Genomic DNA, 19,940 nt, shown 5'->3' on the forward strand with positions numbered 1-19,940 from the left:
GAATCATATTTTCAAAGAGCTTATCGCAATCATAGAATAAAGTTCAATCTAACATAGTCCAAGGTTTTTATGGAATAAGCAAATATGTATAAAACCCAATATTAAATTTATTTCCATAGATGTTTGGCATGTTCTGCATTGTGAACTATGCATGCAACATCATTTTACAAATTAGGCTAATAAACTTTCATCTTGAATCATGGTTACAACTGTATGACGTCCTAGATGTCCTGTAGCCTTACTAGCATGTAAGTCAACTATTAAAAAAAAAATCACATAAATGAGTCAGCTATGCAAAATTGGGTTCCCAACAAAGAAAGTCATCCATAGCCATAAATATTATTAAGCATAGTCACTAGTTAAATCAAAATTTATCTCACGAAAATCCTTATTGTTGGAATAGTCTTCTTTAATATAATCAAAATCAATCACGTTAATCTACATACTTTGTAAGTTAATCACCCTACAGGCATCAACAGGTTAATTTTCAATTCCAGCGAACAATTATTTGCATTCTAGTGAGAACTCAGTTAATTTAGTATGCCCGTGTTTTAATTACAGTTGATAATTTAGATGTTTTACTGTTTGATGATCAAAATTGGAAACAATCTCAGACTACTAGTGCTTCTAGCATCAAATTGCTGGTACAAAATCATAGAACTTTTATCATAATTGGAATATTTTCTTTAGTTTCATTTAACTTCTCACTAAAATAAGCAAGTGAATATTCATCTTAATTCAAAATTCCAATTCTTACAACATATGCATCATATAAAACTTATATTAAAATCAAATAATCTAAGCACATGTGTGTAAGCCTCAATGTAATATCACTTGAAGCATGCTCTACAAATTTTTTTCATTTAGATTCTCCCTAATGCAATTTATAATAATTGTCATGATAGTATTAAACCCTTAAATGACTTGTTGATTGAAGGCAGCCTAATCATGGAAATTTGAATATTATGAATGCTAAAAGTTGTCAAACAATCCCTGATTGCTTTAACATAATCGACATCAATAAATAATCCATTACTAAGCACTACAAGGCCCAAAATATGACAGACTACATAACAAAATAGCACCTCTACAAATCTAAATAAAATTTTTATAAGTAATTTTTTAAAGACCTTCCTAGGAATATAGTAAATACCTCTGAAATTTTATTGTAAATTTTGCATAATATAAAATTTTCATATAAAAGGTTAAAGATCATAGTTCATGATTCTTATGAAAGCACTTGATTCAGTATTTAGTTTAAAAAGCATTACTAATATAACATTAACATCAACATCATCAAGCCTTTGTCCCACTAAGTGTGGTCGGCTACATGAATCCTTTTTCGTCATTGTGTCCAATTAAAAGTTAAATTCTCATTTAAATCTAATAAAGAAATATCATTTCTAATATTTTCTAACCAAGTCTTTTTAGGTCTACCTCTACCTTTCTTAACATAAGTCAAATCTAATACCTCAACTTTCCTAACAGGATCATCAGAAGGCCTCCTTTTAATATGAACAAACCATCTAAGGAGAATCTCTCTAATCTTATCTTCCACTGGAGCTACTCCAACCTTTTCACATATATGCTCATTTCGTATCCTATCTCTAAGGGTAAAGCCACTCATCCACCTAAGCATCCTCATCTCTACAACACTTAACTTAGTATTATGCTTCTCTTTTAATGACCAACATTCGGTACCATAAAGCATTGCTGGTCTCACCACCATCTTATAGAATTTTCCCTTAAGTTTGAGGGGGACTTTTCTATCGCACAACAAGCCCGATGCATTCCTCCACTTCAACCATCCAACTTGAATTTTGCTGATAATATCCTCATCTATTTCACCATCACTCTAAACAATAGATCCAAGATATCTAAAAGCATTAATAATCATTCATAAAAATTATCCTTCATCTGAAAAGTAGCCTCCCATTCATCATCATCTCTCATTTTCACTTATCATAATCATCACTTAAATCAATCTTTGAAAAACAACTACAACCATCATATTTAACATATCATCTAAATTTGGTATAGGAAATTGATATTTAATGGTGACTTTACTGCCTAATGAAGTGCAAGGATCCTTCGACTACTGCCCTTCTTAGATACAAGTAATATAATAACATATGGACTCATACTTTCCACAAGAAATATTTTCAAAAGAAGTTCATTTACTTGCTTTTAAGTTCAACAAGTTTAGTAGGATGCATTATGTAATTTGGAAAATTTAGTAATGATGACCCAAGAATCAAGTTAACATGTTTTATATTCCTAAAGGGAGCTAATACATCATGTGGTTCACCAGGACTGTTCTTTAAATTCATATAATAAGTGATCAACATCCTCAAATACAAACATACTCCTAGTTGCCTCTTTATTCAATTCAAAAGCTATCAACGCATAAATTACTCCCTCAACAATAATCCCCTTTTCAAAATCATGTTGGTTCAAGATATGCAAAGGTTTCTGTTGTTCACTAGAAGCAATTGATTCATTTGATGCGGAAGAATTATGTTTAATAAGTTTTCAAAATTACCCTCCTTCCACTATTCTTGAACATATAAGAATTGGACATTCCAAAGTGTCACATCCAAATCATACAATCACGGCCTACTCAAAACGACATGCAACATTTATATAGATAACATAGTTCATTGCATTTTATCACTATGTAAATTAAGTTGAATGGGTATCAAGCATCTTTGAGTTATAGAAAAGTAATTTTATCTACCCAAGCTATGTTGTAAAAATGTGGTGTGATATAATTATCAAATTAATGTGTTCAATAGCATATTTAGCAGCAACATTCAAGTGACAAGCATACAAAGATTTTTACCATGTTTAAAGTATGTTTGAAAGATACATATTCTCTTCCAATCAGGTTCAACTTTGGGCAAAACAGTGATGCATTATATTACATTTAAAGAGGCCTTAATTAAAACATTTTTAAAATTATTTATTTCGTCATTGAACTCATGTACTTAAAAATAATTAACTTTTTTCATTGAATTTATGTACATCATCCTCATTATTTTAATTTCTCATTGATTTAATGTACCTCATCATCATTATATTCCTCTTGAACTTTGATAAATAGGTTTTAACAAGGACATTCACTCACAAAGTGATCCATTTGATGATATTTAAAATAAACTTTAGCATAATTCTTGAAGCCAAAGTAGTAGTTATGTATTTTAACTCAGAACCTTTGTTAATGGTTGTGTTACTCTAGAAGTAACAATTTGAGAGTGAATACTTTAAAGAGAATAGACATCCTAATATGATCTTAGCTCTGATATCAATTTGATATAAGAGATATTAAGATTTAAAATTGATACAAGCAAACCTAGGGTAAGATGTACAAATATTAGAAAAACATAAAATAACAAATTTCCTAAATTCCAACAACTTAATTTAAACAAAAATCATTTTTTATATATAAAACAAAAAATGCATATTACATTCATTCCAAATAATAATGCAAAAGTTGTCAAAATTCAAAATTCCATAAGAAATCTAAAAACCAACATAAATTCTACAATGAAAGAAAATCACACTATGAAAAGAAAATTAATACATATCAAACTAATCCCAACACACACCAAGCACTAAATAATTAAGAAAAAAGAACATAGGATAGTAGTTCAAATTACAAGATTTAGGGCTCATGTTGATGCAAGGAGAAACGTTTGCTAGAAGTTGTCTGTTAGACCAGGTACTTCCTGGACTGGCTCTTGCATATAGGGGGGTGGAACAGGGGTTCCACCCATTATTTCATGCCCCTTTTTGGGGTGAGGCCTAGAGAACTATTTCAAAGAGGAGATGGGGGAGTATTAGAAGAGAAAATTAATATGAAGAGGCTGTTTTGGGATTTGAATTATTTTTGTATGCTTTAAGTAGGTTATTTTTCTAGGGTTAGGATTATGTATGTTTTTTGCAGAAATTAGAATTTCCTAGAAGGTTTGGGCTCTAGCCGGTGGCTAGTAGGGATTTAGGAGAAATGATCTTCCTCTCCAATTGAAGATCTATTTTATCTTGTTCGCTTTCTTTCATATATCATCAATTAAAATGTTTTTCTCCTAATTTTCCACATCATTCTTCTCAATTACTATTTGGACTTTGCTGAAATTAAATTTCAGCCAAAATTTTTCTCCTATTTCTACAAGCATTTCCTATCATTGTCATAAAAATTGAAAGCGCTTAAAGAACCCGTATCTAATAAAACTCTTAAGAATTATGTCAAAATAATGCTTTTTATACAAAATTCATTGGAAAATGCATGTGCGGAGATTTAATTTATAACTCAAAAGACCCAAGATTAGGAACTTCTCATATTTCATGGAAATCTAGCCCAAAAGTAAAAGTTTCAATTTAACACATCTGCATTCCAGCATGGATAGAATGTTTCCATCCTTAGTTTAAACAAAGCAATAAATTATCAACTTTAAAATTATGATTCCAACAATTCCAGCAATTTTCACGCTTCCTGCTACAGCATGATGCCATGAAGGAAATCAATCACAGCCCGCAAAAGAAAAATCATAGAAGGAAAGCAGTTGCTGAAGGAAAAAGCCACAAAGAGGCATAAGAAACAGATGTAGCTAGCGCCCAAAAGAAAATCAAGAATCACAACATATGTTACAGTACCCAAGCCAAGTAAAAGCATAGTGCAGTGCCCAAGGAAACCACCAAGTGCTAGAGCCATAGAACGGGAAGCTGGAACCTGAGCTGTAGTTGATGCCAACTGAATTGAAACCATTTACACAAGTAAACAAGGCCTAACAAGATAACCAAAACATGAAAGAATACATCCATTTCTCATAACAATCATCATCATAGGTACATTTTCAACAAAATAAACTATAAAAAGAAAATACAGAACAAATTAATAATGCTCATCTCAATATTCATTTTCTTAGCTTCTAAAAAGTATAAATTTTTAGGTTTCTATCACCATAGCAATTACAATCATTCATTTCCATCAGAAACGGATGACATACTAATAGTAAATAAATAAAACTACGGCTCTTGTAATTATGGCTTGGTAACTCAAATTCTTTTTTCTAGTCCGTATTGTTAAGAAAAAAAAGATTTATCTAATAAAAAGACAAAATCCATTCAATGGGCTATTAAATCAAGTTTACACAGGGGTTAACAAAGGTAAATACATATTTATAGTGAACCACTTTTCTTATCATACTATGACAAAAGTTATTACAGTCAAACAAAAAAATTTATATTTGGTTCATATTTTCAAGAGTAATGATATTTCAAAAAAACTGACCTACGCAACATCACCGTAATAACTTTAAGAAACTATATCATCTCTAATCAATCAATCAATAGCAATAAATATAAACAGACTAACCTGCTAGCTTCGAGTAATGGCAGATGATCATTCTCGGGCTTTTCAAACAAGTTTTTGACCTAAGAATGGGAAAAAACAATGGACTCTGATGATATCAAATAATTGATGCGTCTTCATGCAAAATAACTGTTAAATGCATATAGTTTAAATAAATAGCAGTTATAGTAAAAAACCTTTTGCTAGACAGGCGGTATAACAGAAACTTAATCAATTTTATACTCATAGAGACGTATTGCATTAGTGTAAAAAACTGCATTTAGTTTTACACCAACCCTGAATTAAAAAAAAAAAAAACAAGCTTTGACTAGAACATTTGTACCAGACATCTAAAACCCTTATTGTAAAGTCATAATAATTTTCAAATATTACAAATAAACAATTTAGTCATGGAAACATCTGCCCTTATGCGGATGGAACTGACCATTCTAACACTTCGTTTGGTATGGCTTCTGTTTTTTGAACAGCCAGGAGAAAAGAAGTTGTTTAAAAAACTGTGGTGAATTGAAAATTTGTTGATTTTTGCTCGGAAGATCTGTGATTGAGCTGCTACTTGTAAATCCGAAATTAATTTTACTTTTTGGTTGTAGCATTTTTTTTTATTGCAATCTCCTCACAGAATATTATCGACATGGTATTCTCCACGTCATTGGATAGAGTGAGGGAGGGAGAGCTCGCAGTGATATCAAAATTGTGTGTCAGCTGTGCCACAATCATCTGCTCGTGAAATCATCTCAATATGATGTTCTCCGCATTGTTGGATTGAGTAGAAGGGTTCATTGCAATGTTGTCGTTGTGAGTTCCACTCACAAAATCAACAGAGAGAGTACATTGAAGCATCAGTGCCATTCGATGCTAGTTTATGTCCGGTTTTAGCTTTTTGGTTTTAAGGGTATAAAACATATAAGTAATATTAGGGATACAAATGTATTTACATCTATTGCCAAAAGATGAAACACAAACCTTGCAATCAAACTGCAAGAACAGTAAAATGGCTAAACTCATGAAGAGTGTCAAACAAATTTCCCTTAATCCTTAGTTAACGTAGAAACCAAGCAAAACAAAATTTGCTTTTCTAAAAACAAACACAATACATAAGCACGATCCAAACAAAGCCTAAATCATCAGAAGCATTTATCCATTGAATTTTCAACCACCACATCAACCAACAAATATACTGATTGAAAGCATTCTAGATGATATTTGTTATGATGATGCCTCAAAAGTGCTAAAAAGTCACAGGTTCTTAATACTCTCTAAGAAAACTCTACATAATAGCATAAGCATTTCAGAGTATGATTAACACCCAAAATGGAAATGAAGTGACTATCTAAATACTTAAATGAGCTAAAGAGAGCATACCTTCGCCAGCAATTCCTGGCTCTCTGGAGGTTGCTTCTTGAGAGACTGTGGTAGTATAACAGTAAGCAGCTCTGGTTTTTCTGCTCTCAGAGCGCCTCTTATAACAGCTGCATTAGTCCCTGATGCTCCAGACGTGTAGATATGGTTTTTCTGGAACAAAACTTGTTCACAATTTAGATAATATTTCAGTAGTGTATGAGAATAACAAAGCAAGAAGTACAACTTAATACCGTGATCACCATAGCATAACTTAGAATCTCAATAAGCTGCTGATGCATGAATCCCATATTCCGTGTCCCAAAGAAGCCAATTGCTCTGGGTCCTTGCTGCTGGATGGCCAATAATTCCTGATGAATTGAAGTTACAGAAATCACATTAAGAGAAGCATAGCAATGCACTACTACTATGAGCATCAATTCAAAGAATATAAGTTCCATTAAGATGCTTCAAGTCACCAAGCAGCAGTAGGATGAATATTTTTTTAGGGTCTTGGTTTTTATTATTATTACCTGGCTGGGTTTCATGGACTCCTGGCTACTGGATTATGATGAACTAATAAAATAATTCAGTTAAAGAACCAAATATCTTTATCTTATATCCACATTCGCTAGCATTCAAATCATCCATAATATGAAGCCACAAAACGCTCCTTTAATTAAGTCAAGCTATGCACGAAAATTCCAATGAAATCATAGAGTACTAAAAAATTAATAATGCAAACCACTAAGATGCCCAACTGCCCAAGAATCATCCTTTCTTCTCAAGATGCATCTGCTAGAAATATAACCAATAATAACAATCCTATATGAAATACCCAAAAGGATTTCTCTCCTAGAAGAGCATGTAATTTAAGAAAATTTTCCTTTTTTCTAACATGTTCACCAATTAAAACTAACCTAGAAAATTTGCTAACAATGACACCAATGGATTCACTGATACCAAAAACAGTCACAATACATGGACGCAAGCTCCTTGAAAATAACCAATACATGTAGGCCTACATATTTATTTCAGAACTAGGCTATGGACCAGTATATGAGCAAAAGTTAAGTATAAAGACAAGAATCTAGATACCTGTAAATAATCAATATCAGGAATTGGCTTGTATTCTGATACAACCACTGTGCCTGAACCTTCAACAACTGATTGAGCTTGTGTAGGAACTTGGGGGCCAACCACCTCATCAGACCCAAACATAAATAGGTCATTGTGACCTTCATTTTCCAATGAGCTTGTGTCTTCTTGTTTTCTCATAAATCCACAAGACAGCAACTATTGAAATAAAAAAGAGCCCCTGGCAATAAATCATTAGTAAAAACCAAACATATCATGACAATTAAGCAACAACAATAATAACAACATTAAGCCTTTATCCCACTACGTGGGGTCAGCTACATAAACTCTTTTTTCTCCATTATGTCCTAGTAAGAGTCAAATTCTCATTTAAATTTACTAAAAAAAAGTCATCTCTAATACTTTCTAATCATGTCTTTTTAGGTCTATCTCTACTTTCCTAAACCCATGAAAATTAAGCAAGGAAATAATAAGTAAGATCCTTACAAAGATGCATTACAGGAGATCATAAATTAATTTTCAAAAATATAAATATGTATTGCATAAAAGAGGTTAAAGAATACATTTTTAATTATGTCTCGTACAACCTCATAAATGCATTCGGCAAGCACTATTCTGATAAGAGGTATTATGTAAAGTTGAATAAAGGGAACTTTTCATAATAGAAATAGTATTATTTTCCAATAAACAAAAAAAATAAACGTAGGGGCATAGTCACAATACTTGTGCGAGCATGACCATGTTACCTCACATGGGTATGGCACTCCTTGTATAAGAGGCAGTTGACCACTATGCTTGTGGGTGTGGAAAACATTTCTCATAAAGGTGGGTCATTGATAAAATCAACCTATGGCGCTAAAAATATTGAAAGCTGGAAATTTTATAAAGAGATTGGTAAAGTAAGAAACTACAACTTTTGATAATTTACATACAGGTACTAAGAAAAATGAGAATAGAAAATATATAAAATATTTAAAGGTAATAAATAAGTGGTCTAAAAACTTTCATCAAGTTAGATGCATTAAAATCAAAGATGATGACATCAAGTAAGAAAGAAAATTCTACTTTGAGAATATATTAAATAACTGTTTTAAAGGTTATTTCTTTTTATTTTAATGCATAACGTGGAGATTGATAAGATATATTATAGATTAATCCAAATAAGTGAAGTGATTTGAACTCTATATAAAATGCATACAGGTAGAACTTCAGTCAAGATAAGATGCCCATTGAGATCTGGAAAGTTATGAATGAAATTACAGTAATTTTGTTATACAAAACACTATTAATGAAATTTTGAAAGACTAAGAGAATACTAAATAATTGAGGAAGAAATGTTTTGATATAAATATTCAAGAACAAAAGAGACATATAAAATTATGATTATTATAGGGAATCAAACTTATGTGCCATAAATGAAGTTATTTAAGAGGTAATAAAAAATAGACTTCGATCAAATATATTAATATCAAAGTTTGAAAGTGCGCAATAGAGTATTGAAGCATTCTCTTTTATGAGGCAAGGCATAAATTTGGAGGCATTTTAAGTCATAAGCCTCAGCATTAAACCATTAAATTAATAAAAAAATATGAAATTGTAAATAACATACTAAGCAATATCAAAGTATGATGTCAAATTAAAATCATAAAAATCAAAATAAAGCAATAAAAGGCCATACATGAACTAAGAAATAACACTTCACCACTCCCAAATCAATACAAGTAGTTTAAGATCAAATTTATAAATTCAAAAGTTACCCCTAATCTCATCGCTCAGAGAGTCTTCATTAAAACCATCATTATAATTAATTTCTTTCTCTCCTCCATCATCTTAAGTTATATCAACTTCTGCACAATATTCTTCCTCATCAATCCCAACTATATTCCTCTTTCCTAATCAAAACAACTAATAAATATTAATTAAATTTTAAAACAATGAATATTGATAATTGTAATTTCTATTACATAAACATTTTATGCAAACCTTTCATGTCATTTTCTTGCAACTTGTCTCAATCTTGTTACTTCATCAAAAAACTCAATATCAAAATCTTCCACTTATAATTGTGATGGTGTAACTCTATTTTTTTCCTCTACAAATCATTCGTCATTTAATGACACATCATTACTTATTAATGTATTTTAGTCATCCTGCTAAATTGTCTTCTTTAAATATCTATCAATTAATCTCTGATATATAATGAAAACCAATGAGTTCACCCTTAAGATAGTTAAGTGACTTCTTCACTTACTATGAATTTGCTATCTGTACTCCAATTTTGCTCACACCCTAATGACAAGCATATAAAATTTGATACTTCGATTGGAAATCTTTACAATTTTGGAGTATTAATTAATTAAGAAAAAGCATAATTAGAAACTACAGCACAACAACGGCATGAGCAACACAACAGAGTCAAGGTTTAACCTTGAGGGTTTCTACAGTGAGCGGTTTAGCTTGCAAGCCTTGAGGCTGTGCAATTCCTGAGACTAGCATATTATCAACTTGGTTTAGGTTTAAACAAAAGCAAATATTTTTAATTTTAAATACTCAATTTATAAATTAAATTTTTAAATAACCAAAACCTTAATTTATAAGCTTATGTCATCTCAAAAATAGCACTAAGGGCACCTTACCCCCATTATGGCGTACGCCATATCTAGCAAACATGAGGCATACACCATATTATATTTTTCCAAATAGTAATGCTAAGGAACGTCTCTAATTATGCAATTTTAAACATTGATTAATATCAAAGAATAATTGTGTATGTTAGAAAGATCCACTGCAAACATATTTTTGGACTTTGGATGTTTTAAAATATGTATATTAGAAGTGCAGTGAAGTTAAAAATACGTGCATATTAGAAATGCATGAACTATTTGGTTGAAAGCAAGTCAAATGTAAGGAAATACAACAAAAAACTCCGAGTGATTGTCAATAGGTGACGTGGTGATGCTCAATAGTGAGCGATTGCGGCAAGCAGCTATGGTAGGCGGCGATGGCAATGATAGTGGTGGTGATAAGCAGGTGGTTGAGGCAAATGACCACTAAGAATTTCCATTGCATTTAGAATTTGCTCAATTTTAACAAATTCCAAATTCCCTTAAAATTGACATAATGGAATATTCCTAATTCCTGGCATTCATGCTTTGATTTAATTTACTTCACACTAAACACCAAAGAAATTAAAACGTATGCATTTCTTTTACTTTAGACTCATAATATTTGCAACGAAATAGTAACAAGGCAATTAAGGAAAAGTATTAAAAATTTAATATTTTTCTTGACATTTAGAAGGCGTTTCAAGTTCCCTCTTCAAAGTCACTTTTAAAGAGGTGAGAAGTGAGTTTCAACCAAATCAACTTCAATTTTGCTTATTTGCGTAAAATGGTGATATAATAATTTATAATATTAAACTTATAGGTTAATGGCCTGAAATATTGATGTTATATAAAATAATAATAAAATAATGCAAAATTAAGATGAGCATGGAAAAAATGAAACCCTCTATAAATAAAAAACGCAAGAATAGAGTTCACAAAAAGTCAAATCATGGCTTCCTGCAAAAACAAATGGATGTCATTGCAACTCATTGCAATTCAACTCACTCTCAAAATTGAGATACAAACATGTTAAAGCACTTGCAGAAAAACAAATTGACTTAAGTGTGCATCTCATTATATTGATTATGGAGAAGCTTATAAAGAAAATTCATAATGGCATATCTTTGTGTTTATTTTTCATATATGATATAATTCTAATAAATCAGGCCTCTACTAAAATAAGTAAGAAAATAATGGAATGTATGTTTAAAATACAAAGGACTTATGATTAATAGAACATAGAGTATATTTTATGCATTATGGTGTATGTCAGTTGTTAATTTACTCAGTACACATGGTGCAACACATTTTTGCATCCGGTGAAACATTGAGAGTGGTTGCAGTAATATCAAGAAAAATGAGAATAAATATGAGGATTTAACTTTAGAAGTTAAGGCTGAGTGACTAATAAGGAAAACTAGCTCAAGAATATTGTGTTAATAACAGAATATCAAGAAGACCTAAAAGAAAGTTTTATATGTTGCACTTAGGCCAATTATGTTGAATGGATCCAAATGTTGGTTACATTGATACAATGTTGGGTATGACAAGAAAATAAATAATAAGAATTTAAAATGAATGTACAACAAAACTAGAAATAGTGGATTAAGAAATGATTAGATAAAGACGAAGAAGCATCAACTACAGATAGGTAGTAAAATCTAGATTTAGGTGGTTTCGGCCTATATAATAAAGGGTGGTAAAAAAGATAGCATCAGTATTTTGAGTGCATAAAGTTAAGTGTTGAATAATTAGAAAGAAAAAGGGTAAAGAAAATGTAATATGGATAGAATTCTTTATAAAATAAGTTTATCACCTCATGCAACACTCAACAAAAAAAAATGGAAACAAAGAAGAGAATTCATAAAGATGACCCCAATAGTTGGGATAATATGGAGATATATAAAAGTTTCGAAAGAGAGATGTCCAAAGGTTCATCTCTCCAATTGTTGATGCCACTACCAATTTTTCTACCATACAAGCACATTTTTGAAAATTTTGTTAACCAATTTTTTTACTGTATGGAAGTTTGATATTAGCTACAAAGCTAATTGTGATCATGTGAAGTATGAGTAAAGATTTTTTTTTTTTTTTTTAATGATAGAATAGCATATGCCAATCAAGAAAAAGGCCAGGAACTAAGGATCCATATACATTATGGAGACATTGAAGGAATTAAAATAAACAAATTACAATCATAGAACAAGTTGGACCAAATAGGGGGAAAAAGTCATGAACACCAATTACAAAATCCTAAAACTTTTCTTCAGAGAAACCGTTAAAAACATTAAGGTTGCATGTAGATAGAAAATATAATTTTATTTTCACTCATTTTGAGAATGGAATTGAAATGATTAAAGTTGAGGAGGTTTTGTGAAGCTGGAGTTAATATTAATTTCTAATCACATCAAACTGAATAATGGATTTATCAAATTCAATAAGTTGCATAAACATGTTTTCTAACTTCAAGCAACCCAATGAGACCTAAAAAAAATTAAAAATAATTAAAAAAAAACTGATCAATGCCACGTAACAAATGAGAACTAGAATGTCAGTTTTTGGCAAGCAATGGTGACAAAAGTATAACGAACCCAAAAGTAGGAAAAAGCGAGATTTGGTGAAGTTAATAGATATCAATCCTTAAAATTAAAATAATGCACATGCTCCTCTTGCCCAAACAATGTGAAATTTCTTCAAAATAGAAGCTATTCAGCATACGGCCACCTAACGAAGATCATTACTACAAACGAAAAGAACAATACTAGATCTAAAGAGAAAATATCAGTAAAGCCCAAAAAAACCTCATTTTTCTAGAAGCAGAGAAGGGTTTACCGGACTCAAGGATAGAAATCTGCTGGATGGACGAGTTCTGCCAAGGGACCATCTTCTACAGCAAAAGGAATCAGTTGATTGATAGATGGAACTACGGCTTTGAGATGTGCCTCGTGGACCGACGGAGGAGTGAGAAGTAGAGGAGAGAGGCGTCTTCGGGGAGGGCAGCGCAAACCCCAGCGAAGGAAAACCCATCGCTCACCTTTTTCAAACCACCACTTTGATTTGAATATACTCTTTTGCTTTTTCACTCCTTTTAGCGGCAGTGAGAGAAAAAGAAAGGTAGAAAGAGAAGAGAGAAGGCCAAGAGGAAATCTTAACCAGCCATATCATCAGCTTGTCTTCTTGTTCTCCGTTGCTTATGGAACATGTGACCTCTGACATTGTTTTTTTATCACAGTACGTTTGCCATATTTTTTCCAAGTAATGTTATAGTTCTAAAAAATTTATCTTCTATTAACCTGATGTACTATAGAATACGTATATTTGAACAAATAAATCTCATATATTTTGAAATAATCATTTTTTTTATTATTCAAGCTATCATGTTTCAAATAAGATTATGAAAATCGGATTGGACAAAGAATATTTCACATTATAAAACTATATTTATAAAGTCATATAAAATTATTTTTTAATTTCATTTAATTTTGCATTTAGAGAGAAGTTTTATAACTTTAAAATTATAAATAATTATTTTTTACTTGAATAATTATAAATATACAAATAATTATAAATTTAAGAACTTAAAAATTTATTATAATTATTTTTTATTAGAATATTTTATACAAAATTTTTTCAACAAATTCTCATAGAAGCATCCATCATGCACATATTATTGAAACTAGAAACTGTTAGTTGTTTAGTCTCACATCACTTAAGAGTTTTATGCTGTGTTATTTATATACATTTTCTTGTATACATGGCTTAATATCCCATATGGGGTAATGAAATCGTGTAAGTATGATTAACTAGTATTTATTATACAAAACTTTTTTTGAACCTAGTTGAAATAAGTTTTGTATCATATTTGGTTCAAAAAAAAGTTTCAACCATTATAGTTGAATAGAGGTTCAAAACTAGAGATTTTAACCTTGTCCAATCCAAATATGTTGTTCTAATATTGTTTGAACCTAGGATATGACCATTACATTTGAAACAAAAGTTTGAACATATGTATATGGAAATATAAAGAAAGTTTGGTTCAATCTAAGTCACCCTAATTCAAGACAAGCTAACTCAAATTACTTGGTATAAGCTCAAAAGAAACTTGTCATTCTATAAGTGAATTCACATTAAGCATGCTACTACGATCTAAGAACTTATCCTAGTTAGGCGAGTCTGATTTATCAGTCAACCTTAGAAAATATGATCTATGAAGTCAATGAGCCATTGTGTTACTTAGTTAAGCGAGGGTGGTTTATCAATCGACCCTAGCAAATATGATTTATGAAGTCAATAAGCCATTGTCTTACTCAGTTTGGCAGCCTCATGGAAAGCTATTGATTTACTATTCGACTATTTGTCCATCAATGCATGCTAAGTGAGAGACTTCTTAGAGGCTCGGTGAACAACTTCATTGAGTCGCATATTCTAATTAAGATATACAACTTTTATATTGTGATGCCCTATGATCTAATGGAAGGATAAATGACCTAATCCTATAAATTTACGCAACCACAAGCCAGAATAAATAAAGGCTACTATAAAATTAAAATAATTAGAATATAAATAGAAGCAACCATTTTATTTCATTCATAAAATACATATATAATAATCTAGGCCACATATGTTCTATGCATCAAAAGAAATATATTGGATTACAAAAGAACACCTTAATTACTTTTGTCTTGGAAATCATGGCTCTATCTTACTCTTTTGACTCTGTTGGTGTTGACCTCATTTTTGTATGAAATCACTTTTAACTCCTTCTTGAGCTTTGGACCTTAGGTTTCTTTGGACTTTAGATGCTAGGATCTTCCTAGTTCCTAGACCTCGGGCCCAATCCAGATCTTAACTCAATTCAAACCCAGAACCCAGGGTTAAAGGCTCAGGTCCTAAAATCCTTTCTAGATGATTTTTTCATCACCTTGAAACCCAGTCAATTGGCATCTGATTTAGGATTTGTCAATTCCATATTGATGTAACATGTCTCTAGTGCCAACCCTCCAAATTTGAATTTATTTGGAGGATTCTAACACTATAAACTTAATCCAGTTTCAAAGGTTGCAAAACCTTCAAATATTTACAATCAATGCCACTAGGCCTTTCACCCAGTGGAATTTGGCCTTGGAGCCCCCTCCAAACCCTTTGATCACTCTCAATACCTTGATATTGATTTGTTAAGCAATAGTCTACATCTTACTATATTCAATTTGACCCAGAACTGACTCAAGGCCAAAATGCCCTTAAAGGGAGATTTTTGGACTTTTAGCCTAGACTCAACTTGATTTAACCATCAATCTTTGAAATCTTCTTAAAATGTTTTCAAATAATTTTTGAGACCTCTTGAAATTCAATTCCAACCTTGGGTCAACTTTATTGACCAAGTCAGCCTATTTTAACCTAAAGGCCCCTTAAGGGTCAAAATGGTCATTTTGACACAAATGACCCCTCCACACCTTGATACCCGATCCATTAGGCTCACATGATCAAATTGATTTCAATGCATCTAACTCTTAGTCCTTGGTCAACTTGGTTGACCAAGTCAACCAAGTTTGATCAAATGACTCATATACCTCCTTTCACCTAAACCTTTTGACCAAAAACAGTTCAATCTCATTTAAATCCAAGAGGTGACTCCTTAGACTTCCAAGAGACCCCTCTTAGAAATCCAAGTCTTGGGCTCACTTGGGTTAGCCTTTTGGCTTGACCCAAGTGCCCAAAGAGAGGCCCCCTTTGAACTATTTCTCAATCTTAATCAAATTGAACCCAAACTAAGGTGTCATTGGGTCTCCCTTGACCCAATACACGTCCCTTAACCAGTCCAGCCATTGAATCCACTTGGGTCAAGAGTTAGGTTAACCCAAAGTGGCCAAAACCACTTGGGATTGAGCCAACTCCTATCCTAAGCTCAATTGAACCTAACCAACACCTCTATTAGGTGGCCCTATGTCCAATACACATCCCCCAACTGGCCCAAGTCTTGGGTTGACTTGGGTCAACTTTTGGGCTACACCAAAGTCGTTAAAACCACATGGATCCGAGCCATCTTTGAACTCAAGACAAATTGAACTCAATTGCCACTTGCATTGGGTGGACCAGACCTAGACCCATCTCCCACATTAATCCTAGTGTCTGGCCTAACCTAGATTGAGCCCAATTTGACCCAAACTGAGCAGGTTTGGGTCAAACCAAGTCACCCGATGGAATTGGACCTCCTTAGGCCCAATTGAGCTCACCCTTGAGTCCAGCATGTCCCTATCATTCTTTCCAGGTCAACCCGACCCAGACCTTGGCCGGCAGCGGCCGAAACTAATGGAGAACAAGCTCTGGTGGTCCCCCCGTTTGATCCTGACCCAAAGCCTTCCAAAGGCTGGGGCTCACCAGCTTTAGACTCATGAGCCCTCTAGGAGGATGTCTCCCTCCACCTAGCGCTCATCTAAGGCTTCTCCCAGTCAATCTTGGCCATCCAAGCTCGCGGGAGGTGGCTGAATAGGGCAACTCATCCCAGCAGCTGCCATTTGATCCTAGGCTTTCAAAATCACTCCCCAAAGCTTCCTCATCTCTCCTGTTTCATTTCCTAGCTTCCCAGACTGTCTCGTTGATCCGTTCAAGCGAACTCCAGTAAAAGCTTTTGGCACCACACTCGAAGTCATACCTCCGTCCATCCTCCAGTCCTGGTGTCTGAAGGAGATCTTCTCGCCTTCATCCTCTGAAGCTTCCTGATAGAGAAGCTCATCCGTTGAGGCCTTCTCTACGGTAATCTCTCGGTCCCAAGCTCCCTAGATAGGTAGTCCAGTCAAGTGTGAAGGAAACCTTCATCCCATCGGATCTCCACCGTTGGATTGAAGGTTTCTACCCCCCTGATCCTCCCTGTAAAATTTCAATAAAGTTCATTGGTGGATCGCTTGGATCACGCCGGAAAAGCCCTACGGCTTCGGGTTCGTGCGGGAGGTGGAAGACGTAATCCAAACCATTGATTCTAATCAATGGTGAGGAATAGATCCCACGATTCCGGAGGCCATTTGATTGTGGCCGTCCAATCGCCCATCCGACAGCTACGGTTAATTCTACCGTTATCCAGTTAGCCGCCAATGATTGCTCCTCCAATCGTGACACGCCGCGTGTAAGGTGCCGGCTGATTGAGTAATTAGAGGATTTAATTTTAAAGAAAATCAAGGGGAACTTCAAAAATTGATATCTCCCTGCACACTTGATCAAATTAGGTGTTCTTAGGCTCATTGGAAAGATCTCAGGGAGATCTATAAAAGCCCTATGATTCCAAGCTCTAATTGCATATGTATTAAGTTTAATTTCAATATTAGTATTTTATTATTTATTACATTTATTGCTTAAAATGAATTCACCAGGGCCTGGAATTTTGGGAGAATGAATTTGGGCATGTCCCTGACATGTCCAAATTTTGCCTCCCCTGTTTGAAGTGTCCAAGGGCATTATCATGCTAATTTTAGTTTGAGGGTCATGGGTTGACCCTCAAATCCAAATTGGAATCATGATATATCCGATGAGTTTTAGGATTTGATTGTGAATGTGGTGATGATGTGTAATATAAGGAGTTTAGGGCCAGTGATTTTGCTCCAATCTAACCCTAGGATAGCTCCCTAGGATTTTTCTAAGGTGACTTAGGGATCACCTTAGGTGGCTTGGTTAGCCACCTTAGAGAACTCCATTTAGGCCCAAGTTTGGTGTGTTTTGGCTCTGAGATTAGGTGATCTCATGGTCCAAATCTCATCATATTTGGTGCCCATTTGGTCCACTAATTAGGGGCCAAAAAAAATTCCCTCTCTAGAACTGGCCTAAAGCCTAATTAATTCACCAAAAATTCTTATTAATCCCTAAAAATGGATAAAACACCCCTAACTAACCCTGATTAATTCCTAAATCTATAGAAATTTGAATCATTTTAATTTGACATTAAAATCCACTTTAATTTAATTTTAATCAAAATTAATGTTTAATTATTTTAATTAATTAAAAATTATTAAAAATCCAAAAAAATCTTTAAACACTTACTGATCTCTCCTTAGATCATTTTTTATCTTTGGATTTGATTGCAAGAGATTTGGGATTTATTTGGGCTCAAATCACAAAATAGGCTTTCCAATTAAGGTAATTAGATAATTCCAATAAATACCCAAATTTCTAAAATTCATAATTAATTATAGAAAATTCCAAATTAATCAAACTCAATGGTTAATGACTCTAATTAAAATCTAGTATTTTCTAAAAATGTCAAAACCCCAAAATCTGGTCAAAGTAAAAAAATCAACACTTTGGTTAACCTTAGGTTAAAAATAGGTCAAAACTTCTAAAAATCATAACATAGAAAACTCCGATTTGAGTGTGCCACCTGTCTAACAACTCACAATAAGGTCTAGTATTTATTAAAAATTTGAAACCTTTTAAATTTCTTTCTAATTCTAAAAATCAACTTTTGACCCCTTAGTTAACATATTTAGATAATTTCCTAAAACCCGATAATTCTTTAAAATTCCATAATTTCATGAGTTGGTTAATAAAATGTTCAACCAATCTCTTAAAATTAGTAATTAATATTAATCCATTCCTTTAATTCAAACCAATCTAAATTAACTTAATCAAGCCCGATTACTACTGGGTAACCCAGGTCTACATGGTTATTAGTTTAGCCCCAAAGAAGGTGAAATAAAATTCATGGCCTCAGTGTAAAAACAAAGATAGTAATCAATTAATCCTTAAAATATATTTAAATAAAATTCTTAATATGATAATATTTAAACTCTACTTAAATTCCCCTTTTAGCCTTAACAAACTCAAATACCAGACAACTCTAACTAATCACCCAACTTAAGGTCTACCCCAGCCACACGACCCTCTACACACACTTTAGATGGTTTGCTAGGAAAACCAACTCTAGATTTAGGTTAGGCCGATGTTTACTTTCTTGCTGTGTGCCAAATTTTTTGTGGTTTTACTTCATGGTGGACGATTATATACTTGTTGTGTTTGCTTACTTTTTTTACACTTTGTGGATGATTGATGTGTTTAGCGACTAGATTACCCTTATGATAGAAACTATCTGGATGTTCACATAGTTTTTTGCAGGTGGCCACGCTCTTGCAAGGCAATAAAAAAGGGGGCTAAATAAATTCAATTATAAATATGCTTGCACATGTGCTTCAGTTGTAAAGCCCCCAAATAGAAAAGGAGTGTGACCAGGTTGTTTATTTACTTTTCTGTACATATATAACTACTTGGGAATATAATTTTGATTTATTAACTGCTTATGATAACTTGCAGGAGAGTCTAGAATTTTTCATTTCCATATAAATATAATTTGTGTAAATGTAAAGTGTTATGAAAGTGGAGTTTTGAATTAGGATACATAGGTCCAAAGCTTAGACTCCAAAGAGAAAAGGACACCGCTTAGGGGAATAGCTCTTTTCTATTTGGAGATCCAAATTTGGATCACTTCCTCCCTACCCAAAGAGGAAAGAGTGGCCTTGCCCTCAAAGGAAGTGTCCTCTTATCCA

At 32.9% G+C, this 19,940-nt stretch overlaps 1 protein-coding gene across 3 annotated transcripts in view; it reads right to left on the reverse strand.

Moving 5' to 3' along the window:
* Positions 1 to 13,606, reverse strand: part of LOC110104555 — a 34,955-nt gene extending 21,349 nt beyond the window's left edge. Inside the window, exons 1-6 of one of the 3 annotated variants that reach the window (XM_020833724.2) lie at positions 13,246 to 13,606; positions 7,808 to 8,005; positions 6,964 to 7,080; positions 6,734 to 6,883; positions 5,375 to 5,433; positions 4,654 to 4,750 (exon numbers count right to left, since the gene is read on the reverse strand). In XM_020833724.2, coding sequence (XP_020689383.1) covers positions 4,702 to 4,750; positions 5,375 to 5,433; positions 6,734 to 6,883; positions 6,964 to 7,080; positions 7,808 to 8,005; positions 13,246 to 13,440 — 768 coding nt within the window. In that variant the 5' untranslated portion in view covers positions 13,441 to 13,606 and the 3' untranslated portion in view covers positions 4,654 to 4,701. Of the gene's footprint in view, positions 1 to 4,653; positions 4,751 to 5,374; positions 5,434 to 6,733; positions 6,884 to 6,963; positions 7,081 to 7,807; positions 8,028 to 13,245 lie in introns of all 3 variants that reach the window. The other 2 variants (XM_028692783.1, XM_020833714.2) reach the window with 2 other exon arrangements.
* Between the last annotated feature and the right edge of the window lie 6,334 nt (positions 13,607 to 19,940).

This window comes from Dendrobium catenatum, unplaced genomic scaffold, assembly GCF_001605985.2.
Source record: "Dendrobium catenatum unplaced genomic scaffold, ASM160598v2 fragScaff_scaffold_157, whole genome shotgun sequence".
In the NCBI taxonomy this organism is placed as follows: Eukaryota; Viridiplantae; Streptophyta; class Magnoliopsida; order Asparagales; family Orchidaceae; genus Dendrobium; species Dendrobium catenatum.